Source organism: Scyliorhinus canicula, chromosome 9 (genome assembly GCF_902713615.1).
Source record: "Scyliorhinus canicula chromosome 9, sScyCan1.1, whole genome shotgun sequence".
Taxonomy (NCBI): Eukaryota; Metazoa; Chordata; class Chondrichthyes; order Carcharhiniformes; family Scyliorhinidae; genus Scyliorhinus; species Scyliorhinus canicula.
Window position 1 is genome coordinate 162,623,386 of NC_052154.1, and position 10,600 is coordinate 162,633,985.

At 47.0% G+C, this 10,600-nt stretch overlaps 1 protein-coding gene across 2 annotated transcripts in view; it reads right to left on the reverse strand.

Moving 5' to 3' along the window:
* LOC119971857 (ethanolamine kinase 1-like) overlaps positions 1-10,600 on the reverse strand; it is a 537,556-nt gene that overhangs the window by 253,992 nt on the left and 272,964 nt on the right. Inside the window, exon 5 of one of the 2 annotated variants that reach the window (XM_038808085.1) lies at positions 1,963-2,046. The exons of the other annotated variant lie outside the window; for it this stretch is intronic. Coding sequence (XP_038664013.1) covers positions 1,963-2,046 — 84 coding nt within the window. The remainder of the gene's footprint in view (positions 1-1,962; positions 2,047-10,600) is intronic. 2 annotated transcript variants of the gene reach the window in all.

The window sequence follows — 10,600 nt, forward strand, 5'->3', positions numbered from 1 at the left end:
CTGATTTACAGATACATACAACTTTATAATACAAGTGCTATTTTACTATGCTGTACAGCCCAAGGAGCTAAATTTCCCCTTCCAAATGTCTTGCTTCCTGGATTTCTAGTCTCACCTTCCTTCATTTTAGCTCCACTCTGCTCCATTGTAACAACATTGTGGGATGGGGGACATCTGACAGAGGGAAAAAGACATTGAGGCCCCAAACAGGAACTATCAAAAAGGCCCTGGTCAAAATTGATATTGGCTGTCTGGCAGACAATTCAAGTCAGCACGGAAACTTATTATTGCTGAAAGGGCCTTTATGATTACCCAATTGCAGTATTTACCATGTTGATACAAAAGGAGAAAAGACCAGGCCATGAATATGTAACTAACTTCGAGACAGTAGAGATCAACTTTGCAACAGGAAGAACAACAAACAAAGAGGCCATTGGATTCCATAATTGGCTAATAGCTGGTCAGACATGAGTGTTTCAGAGGACAATGGATCTTGATTAAATCACCCTGGCCAGGACACATGTATCATGTTTATTTCTTGATCAGACAATAGAACATGCCAGTTGCATGTGTGTACCATGTCTCAACACTACCAGAACCTGGATAAAAGAAGGAACATCAGAATACATCATCAACGACAACCATCGTGGAGAAGGAACCCTGAGCTCGGAGCTCAGAGAGCAGAAGACATCCACACCGAGTGATCATAGCCTGGCCAGCCTCCTTCACTAGTGTGGGTAATACTTAGAGCCCAGCTGTAATTCTGAGACATATTTTGTGTGATTTATTTTGAAGATTGTAATACCGTCATAACCTGCACGGATCCTATTGGCTGAGGACAATTGATTACCCTACGATCCTTGAGGAATATGAGCTCCCCCAGTGAGGGAGGCCGGGGCAGTGCAGCTGTACACATAGAGCCAGCGTGGTAGTGGGTAGAGAGGGGACCAGCAGTGAACTACTGGTACTTGGTACATATTGTTGTAAATACAGATACTTTTTTTTCACTCTACAAACTCGTGCTGGATTCGTCATGTCCCTCACAAATAACCAAATAAAATTAGTTACAGGAGACAGTGTGTGTTTCCTTGTACAACACAAACAGAAAATACTGGACAACTTCAGCAGGTCTGACAGTATCTCTGGAGGGAGAAGGGAGCTAATGTTTCGAGTCTGGAGGACTCCATGTCTAAACTGGAGAGAGCTGGAAATGGGGTCAGATTTATACTGTTGTGGGGGGGGCAAAGGGCAGTGGAGCTGGATAGGGGGCCAGTGATATGCGGAGATTGACCAAGATTTCATGGGCAGAAATGTAAATGGGGGTGATTAAGGCTAAAATGGTTTGTTTTCTTGTGTCTGTCTAAGCTGACCGAGCAGGATCTCTGTCAACTATGTCCATTTTTACCTTTTTGTTTAGATTTAGAGTACCCAATTAATTTTTTCCAATTAAGGGGCAATTTAGCATGGCCAATCCACTACACTGCACATCTTTGGGCTGTGGGGGTGAAACCCATGCAAACACGGTGAGTTTGCACAACTCCACATGGACAGTGACCCAGAGCTGGGATCGAGCCTGGGTCTTCGGTGCCATGAGGCTGTTCTGCTAACCACTGTGCCACCATGCTGCCCCATTTTTACCTTTTAAATTAACAATTGTGAGTGCGGGGTCTTTCCTGAATCTTCCTGTGATAGTCTGAGAGCAGGATGAAGACTTATCATCCAGGTGTAGTGAGGTGGAATGCTAGCTACGTACTCTCTCCAACGTAGATCACTAACTTGGGGGTGCCACCGAAGCCCACAAGTAAAAGAAGGCAAAGGACATTGATTGCACTGTGCAAGTTGTATGTAAGAATGACTGGGAATTGTCCTGTATCTATGCACAATTCCATTTAATTTCACAGGACCAGAGCAAGACCTGGTATAAAACGATAACTGTGTTCAAATTGGTAATATGTGACTTACCTGCAAATTCATTAAAGTGGTTTCCGATATCAAATGCTTGGTAATTGTAACCACTGTATTCATAATCAATGAATTTTACAAGTCCTGAAAAAAAGTGACCATTTATCAGTGATTATTTAATCAGTAACTTACAATAAAACTTTACCTCATAATTTTGGCAGACTAAAAACATGTGTAGATTTTTCAATGTAATGACTTTTCTTTTCGATTTCCTTTCCTTTTTTTCCCATGCATTTGATGACTCAAATCGAGATACAGTTCCACGGCGCTGTGAATCTTTTGACTGCAGCAGTCAGTGGCTTTAGTTAATTGGTGAGGTTCGGCAGCAAGTATTTTAACCATAGAGTGTGCAATCATATCCTCCCCCATTAAATCTTACATCATACCAATCGGCAGCGAAAACCTTGACTGATTTTGTTCCACTTCCTCGCCTCGGTGCTAAAGTCAACTGCAGCAACCTCATTACTGTCCTGGATGAGATTGAAAAACTGCCCTGAAGTTCCTGTGCCATTCAACTTGGCAGCATAGTTGAGTCAGGGTGGGCTTTATCCTGTTGTCAAACCCGGAAGTTGTCTTCATCAGAAATCCCGGGATTAGCTGATGTTTCTGATGCTGGCAGGACACTGCCTGCCCCTCGTACGTCCCGGCTCCTGAGGTGCCTAAGGGTCCCAATATGTTGCGGTAGCCAGTTGCATCTCATGGAAGAAATATCAGAAAAGGGCAGAGAAAAAGTTACATGGTCGCATGAGATGTGCTTATTAATAAATAAGCAAGTAATGTTTTTGTAAATAGATGCAGAATCATTGGACTATTTGATGTGGAGACTGCTTGGTGTTTTGTGTTGATATGATAGCAGGGTGTGAGGAACAGGGAGCTATCTGAGATCATAGAAAGGTTGGTGAAAGAGCGCAGACACTTAATGGATAGAGAATTTGAAATAAAGAATCTGCAAACTACTAAGGCGTGACCCTCTCAGTCATCTGTCTGGGTCCACTGTCAAAATGGATAACCTGAGTTGCCTGGGCAAAAGAGGCACTGGTGACTTTTCCCAAATTGGAATGGTTCGGTAAAAGTCCTCTGAGACTCCAGGGAATGAGGCTGTAGATCTTGGTCACAGATCTGTCTGGAGCAATGAGCTGAACTCCTGTTGCAGCGCAGCCTTCTCAGACACAGGTCTTGGAAATTGCACCTCCTTTGATAAATCTTGCTGCATGGGTAGTGCTTATCTCAGGTATCTTTACAGACTCTTAAAGCTCTCCTTACTCAAGAATACATAATGTGCAAAGTGGGAAAATTGTTGTGGAACTTTCAGATATTAATTCCCTTTCAATCCAATCATCTCTGACGACAATGCAGGGTATAAGTTATTCCGAGTATAACGGAAAATACATATCCACGAGATGCAGTCAATCCCAAGATATGTTCAAAAGTCTCGACAAGTAAGCTTACTTCAGCAGGTTTCCTTTAATTAATACACTGAAATATATAGAAACTGACATACATGATTCACAGGGCAATAAGCAAATTATGGGTCAAGAAACAGAGAAGGAAACATAATCCCTTAATGCTGATTACGATGGGAATTTAAATGCATGTCGATGTACAAGCAGTATTCCTTGTTACATTCCTTGTTACATTGCTGTCTGTTCAGATAAAATATTATGTGTAAACAAAGACTGGGTGTGCACAGGCAAAGCTACCAACTAATCAGATCACTTTGGGACAGATTCCTTGAAGCAGTGATGATATGCACATATAAGCAACTTACTGGAGAGGGTAGGGTCTCCAGTTTGGTACTAAGGTGCAAGAGCTAGGCAGGGTGGAAGGGGTTGTTGTGGGCAGCACGTTAGCACAAGTGGATAGCACTGTGGCTTCACAGTGCCAGGATCCCAGGTTCGATTCCCCGCTGGGTCACTGTCTGTGCGGAGTCTGCACGTTCTCCCCGTGTCTGCGTGGGTTTCCTCAAGGTGCTCCGGTTTCCTCCCACACTCCAAAGACGTGCAGATTAGGTGGATTGGCCATGCTAAATTGCCCTTAGTGTCCAAAAAGGTTGGGAGGGGTTATTGGGTTATGGGGATAGGGTGGAAGTGAAGGCTTAAGTGGGTCAGTGCAGACTCGATGGGCCGAATGGCCTCCTTCCGTACTGTATATTCTATGCATTCTATGCATCTCCACATCATGTATATTCTATGTTCTATGTTAACTTGGGCTCAAGTTGCTCCAAAGTATTTATTCATGAGAATTAAGATGCTGTTTTGGTAGCAATTGACTTGGGTTAGAAGGTTGTAGGTTCACAGCTCTCCTTGAGGATTTACGTACAAAATCAAGGCTGACTTTGCGGCACAGTTCTGAGCAGGTGTGGCATTTCTGAAGGTGCTACCTCTCAGGTAAAATGTTAAACCCAAACCACATTTGTTTATTGAAGCGGATGTAAAAAATCCACTGGTTCCCTCTTTGAAGAAGAGCAAGGAATTTCCTCAGTTTTCCAAGTTGATGTTTGCCTTTCGACCAACGTAACCAAAAACTGACTGCTCTTAGTGTCACTTCTTGCTGTCAGCAACTTTGTATCTGCGTTCACCTATGAACTACATTTCTAGAGGATTCCATTGGCTCCGAATTGAAGAGTGTGAAAGGTATCATTTACGTGCAGGTTATTTTCTCTGTCTGTAATGGAGCTCAATACTGTCAATTTTCAGTTTTAATCACTTTGGGTGGAACCTTACCAGAATTTGGCAAAATGTCAGACTCAGACTGAAAACTGGCGTATAGCTCTCTTGCTGCACAGAACAGTTTTTCGCTCCAGATCTTGAACCTCTTTAAAGAAATAAAAAATGAGTGGGGGCTGTTGTGTATTCATCGTGTTTTTAGTGTTTCCTCACAAGCAGTCTGTGTAAAAATGCAGAATCTGCCGCCATTAGCCGCCTTGCATCCATGGAAACGGCCAGAAGAGACCTGGCAATGGGTACGTGTTGAATATACCGGATTGTTTGAATGGTACACATTTCTCATTCTAGTCGATGTTCACTCAAAAGTCAGCCTTACTGACTGACCCATCCCTCCCACTGACCACATTTCCCTTCTCCCGCAGGTCCTCCAACCGATGGAGCCGGCCCATCCCAGGTGACCCCCTCTCCAGCCTCCCAGGAGAACACCTCAGAAGAGAGCTCCGAGGATGCCACCATAATAGTTGCGTCACAGCTGTCATCCCCACCCTCCACCAACACAGATACATTTGGGAAATGTTAGTGGGCAGGCTTCTGGGGCACAATCTGGTGAGCACCACACAGCTGCTGATGTACATCAGGTGGAGGCAGGAACTCCCAGATGAGCCAACAGTTGGATATCTGCAGTATCCCAGGACCCAGCAGGGTCCCAGTCAGATGCTGACCCCCTCGACCAGGTTTATCCAGAGCTGTTGCAGATGCTAGGGTGCGACTGTGATATTCAGAGGGGGATGTCAGCGATACTCCATCAGGTCCATAGCCGATTTGAGGAGTCCCAAAGGCTACGGGCGCAGGAGATAGCGATGGTAATGCGTGGCACTGAGGCCAAAACTGCTAGGGTGACGACCGCAGTGGAGAGCCTCGTGCACGATGTCGGCAGCATTAGTGGAGGTGTCCACGGCGTGGCTCAGTCGGTGATGGTCATGGCTAAGGGCCTTGACAGTATGTCTCAATTGCTGGAAAACGTGTCCCAATCACAGATGGACCTTGATGAGGTGTTTTGGAGCATGTCTGAGTCTCAGGTGGGCACAGCCAAGAGGCTGTGGAGCATGTCCCAGTCACAGTTGTGTATTGCTGGGGTACTCCTGCGCATGTCCCAGTCAGTGAGGAGCATCACAAAGGGTGTCAACACCATGCTGCAGACATTGGGGAGCCACCAGGGCTGGCAGATTCAGATGACATTGGTGCAGCCGGGGCTTAATCCAGCTGCCCCTCCATCCTGAGGTGAACCCCAGGGCCCTATAGGCACCAGCTGGGATGAGGAGCACTGGCTGCTACCCCAGAGTTACCCTCTGGAATGGTGACGGAGGCTACCAGCTCCCCTGAGGCCCACCTCCCTGACAACGGCACATCTCAGAGTCAGCACTCTGGTGGCACGGTGGGGCATTTGCCTCCGGCAAATGGGCCGGGGCCCTCCAGCCCCAGAGGACACCCACCAGGCACATCGAAGGTCGTGGGTGCAATGGGCAGCAGGCTACTCCACTTCTGATGTGCATCCTGGGGCTGCACCTAGGACTGGATTGGATTGGATTTGTTTATTGTCATGTGTATCGAGGTACAGTGAAAAGTATTTTTCTGTGAGCAGCTCACCAGATCATTAAGTATATGAAAAGAAAAGGAAATAAAAGAAAATACATAATAGGGCAACACAAGGTACACAATGTAACTACATAACACCGGCATTGGGTGAAGCATACAGGGTGTCGTGTTAATGAGGTCAGTCAATAAGAGGATCGTTTCGGTGTCTGGTGACAGTGGGGAAGAAGCTGTTTTTGAGTCGGTTCGTGCGTGTTCTCAGTCTTCTGTATCTCCTGCCCGATGGAAGAAGTTGGAAGAGTGAGTAAGCCGGGTGGGAGGCGCAGCGGTACAGCACAAAAGGCTAAGAAGGTCGAGGGTCATTGAGAGGGCACGGGATGGGGAGGGGGGTTGGGAAAGGTAAGGAATTAAAGGGAAAGCACTGTTACAATGTACATAATCAGGTTCATTATACTATGGTGCCTTCTGCCTCAATTTATCCTCACTCTATAGAATTGTTTGAGACACGCTTGTTACCGCGAGTCAATCTCCTCTTTTAATTAAGCTTAGAAAGTCACTTTGACGCTGATGTTGATGGGCCATTTTTCATAAGCAAGGAAATGTGGGGTGAGGGAGGAGTTTCAACTGGAAAACCTCGAACTACTAACAATTCATCTACGCCTCTCCTTCTGTTGGTGACTTGAAGAGTTTCTTAAAGGACTAGCTGTCTTTGATGTGGGGTTATGAATACAAGTGTATTTATTTTTCTGAGGGATTAAGTAACCGAGTGAATTTAAATGTTTTGAATGGGCTTCCCTGAATGCTGTATTTTTTAGCAAAGGTAGTCATAGATATTTTGATCTTCATTTTATTTTGTCTGAACATTTCTCCTGAGGTCTGCCTAAGGTGGATGCTGTTTGGCTTGGCATAGAGGGTATAGGGAAAGGATGACAGGCATGAATTGGCATTAAGTTGGCATGGTTGTTATAAGGTGCCAAAGGGGGGAATGGGAGTGTGGGCTGGCAAAATTTTGCATGGGGGGATGGAGTGGCATGGGAATGGGTGGGGGTTATTGTGAGCGTGAGGCCAGAAGGCCTCAAATTTAAGGAAACAATTGGGAGAAAGCCCCAGAGAATTGAACCCTGTCTTTGCTTCAGCATTTGGTAGTCCCTGTGGTCGCCTTTAATTTGCACCCAGGAAGCGTGGGCTCCATCTCAATCCTGCACCTGCCCCCATTCCCCTTGAGTGAAAATTGGGTCTGACGGAGCAGTTTTTGCCTGAGGTGGGTGCAGCATTCTGAGGAATTTCTTGATTTACATTCTTTACCGTGGGAGCAAAAATCCAGCCCTGGATGTAAGAGTTTGCGGTGCACAAAATGGCTGTCATATTTCCCAAAACATTCTGTACTTTGACAATTAATGACTTACATAAATTATAGAATTGTGAAAAATCATAGATTAGTACAGCACAGAAGGTCAGGCCATAAAGTCTCTATGAATTTATCTAAAGAGCAAACCAGTTAGTCGCTGAGCCATTTGCCTTCTTCAAGCATTTACCAATTCCCATTTGAGGGCCACGATTGAGACTGCATCGACCAATTTATCGGGCAGTGGATTCTAAATCCTCACATTTTGCATAAAAATGGTTTCCCTCATGTTGTCTGTGGTTCTTTTGTCAATCTCCATAAACCTGTCCCCCATTGGTCACCAAGACTTCAGTTAATGAAAATAATTTATTTCTATTTACTCCGTCCAAACACTTCATGATATTTAACACCTTGAGTAAATCTCATCTTAGACTTCTCGACTCCAAAGAGAACAGCCCCAGTTTCTCCAGTCTAACCACCCAGCTCTAATCCTTAATTCAACCGAGAATCATTCCCATTAATCCCCCTTGTGGCCTCTCCAAGGCAAGCGACCACTCGGAAGCGACGACTGTAGAAAAAGTTAGATTTATTTCCTTATATATTTACACCTCCTACTCCCCGAAGGGCCACACTTGGGCCGGGATATTTATGTCCCAGCAGTCTCTGGTTTAATGGGGTGGCTCCTCCCCCTCATCTGGTTAGATCATACTCAGGTGAGGCCACAGGGACTCTGAGGTTGCAGACCCCTGGGCTTCTTACAGGGTTATAATATCCCTTCCCCCGAAGTCTGATACGCCTTCCATTTCAATGGCAGGAGGGGGATTTTATCTCTTTGATGAGGGCTGTTTATCCAGCATCCGCTCTTCTGGGCCCAGAGGGGTAGAACGGGCCGGGGAATGTTGTTTTCCGGCTGAGCATCTGGGTGGTTCAGCTGTGCTTTGCCCTGCAGTCATCATGGACCTGTTTCGACCTCTGTGGGCAAAGTCTCCATACCTGACTCCGGGTCAGATGTGTTGACTAAGCTGCGATCAGGACCTGGAGAACACTTGTGGATCCTTCCGGAATGCAGCATCTGATGGTAGATGTTTCAGCTTTCATTGCAGCACGAGGAGAAGCCACCAATGTTTGGGTGTTGCAGTGAAATACACACTGGCTCAGGTTACTGCCATGTAGACTCAGACTGCTACTGTTATGGCTGCAGTCCAGCAAGTTACCTTCCAACTACATTGCTAAGATCACCACTGTGCGGCCGCAGGGGAGCCTTCCTTGCTCCACGGAACATGTTGTCCTCTCTTAGGATGACAGCATTCGACCTTCTGCCATTCCACTAGTATCCTTGCTTCCTATCAATCAGGCAGTCTGGACTGCAACCACCAAAGCTGAAATGATGCACTCCGATTCCAGGTCTTCTAGGCCCCGAGTCTTCCTACTCGACCATTTGCAGTCTCCCCACTGAAAGTCAACAGCCTGCCACCAGACTGGCTGTCAGAATTGAGGAGGAGCACTAAACCAGACAGAGAAATCGAGAAGAGAGGCACAAAAGGAATTCACTCAGATGAATAGATTATTTTTGCATGGAATTGATTTAGTTTTGATTTTTGGCGGTTTGATTAAAAAATTTGGTTTTTATTTCAGCATTGTGGCCTAAATGATGCTGTGATGGTCAGTGACAGAGGGGAGGTTGGCGTGGGACTGTGGCGAATGGGGAATTGAGTTTGGAGTCAAGTGGGTCAATCACAACCAACATGGCGATTTGTTTGCCTCCTTCCCTGTCCCAACCCTCCCCGTTTTCCATTTTCTCCTCTGCAACTGCTCACTGTATACCTGGTGGCAAGAGCAGAGCTCCCACAATGGGGAGGTTGTGCAGGATGCAGCAGCTAACCACCAACCTTAATGTATGCTCCACCAAGTAAACCAAGGCAGCTGCAGACTGATCCAAGCACTGGATGTGGTGTTTAACCTCCGCAGTGTTCTGTTCAATCACATTTTGCGTGATAACATAGGTGTCATTCTAAGCATGTTTCCCCGATATGCGTGGCCTGTGCACCAGACTGATGAATCGAGTGGTCAGCGAATAGCCCTTGTCACCGAGTAGCCACCCTCTGGTTTCTTGTGGTGATTTAAATGCAGCTGGCACAAAGGATTGCCACAGAATGGAGGCATTGTGACGACCAGGATACTGGGCATTGACACGGAGGGTACATTATGCATGTTTCAACACCAGCTGGTCTTTGTGGGAGCGGTATCTCTTTCAATTGCTGTGCATTTCAGAACTGACAGGTGGTGCCCACAAGCACTGTGCATGTAGTCACTACCACCCTGCACTGTGGGGAAACCTGCAACACTCGCCAAGCTGCCTGCCTGCTCTGGCAAGAGAGAATGAAATGTATTCATACAGGGACTCAGCGCCCTCTCTTATGCAAGAATTGACAGCAAAATGGGAGACGTTGCAAATATCACCTACTCCAACTGGAAAGGAACCAGACACATAGGCCGGGATTCTCAGGGGCTGGTTCAGCACACTGGGCTAAATCGCTGTCTTTTAAAGCAGACCAAGGCAGGCCAGCAGCACGGTTCAATTCCCGTACCAGCCTCCCCGAACAGGCGCCGGAATGTGGCGACTAGGGGCTTACCATAGTAACTTCATTTGAAGCCTACTTGTGACAATAAGCAATTTTCATTTCATTTCATTTCATCCCACGCCGGGTCGGAGAATCACTGGGGGGGGGGCGCCCTGCTGGGGAATCCTACACCAGGCTGCCGATTCTCTGGCGCTGATTCTCCGGCACCTGCGGGGTCGCCGCCGCGCCGGTCGGGGGCCGTTGAAAGTGCCCCTCCCCCCCGACGATTCTCTGCGCCTCGAGGGGCCGAGTGCCCACCGAGTTCGGCTGAGTCCCGCCGCCGTAGGTTACGTATAGACCCACCTGGTGGGACCTCGGAGTTCTGGCTGTGGGGGCCACCCTGGTGTGGGAGGGGGGGGGGGGGGGGGGGGGGGGGGGGGGAGGCGGTGTATCCGACTCCGGGGGGGCCTCCA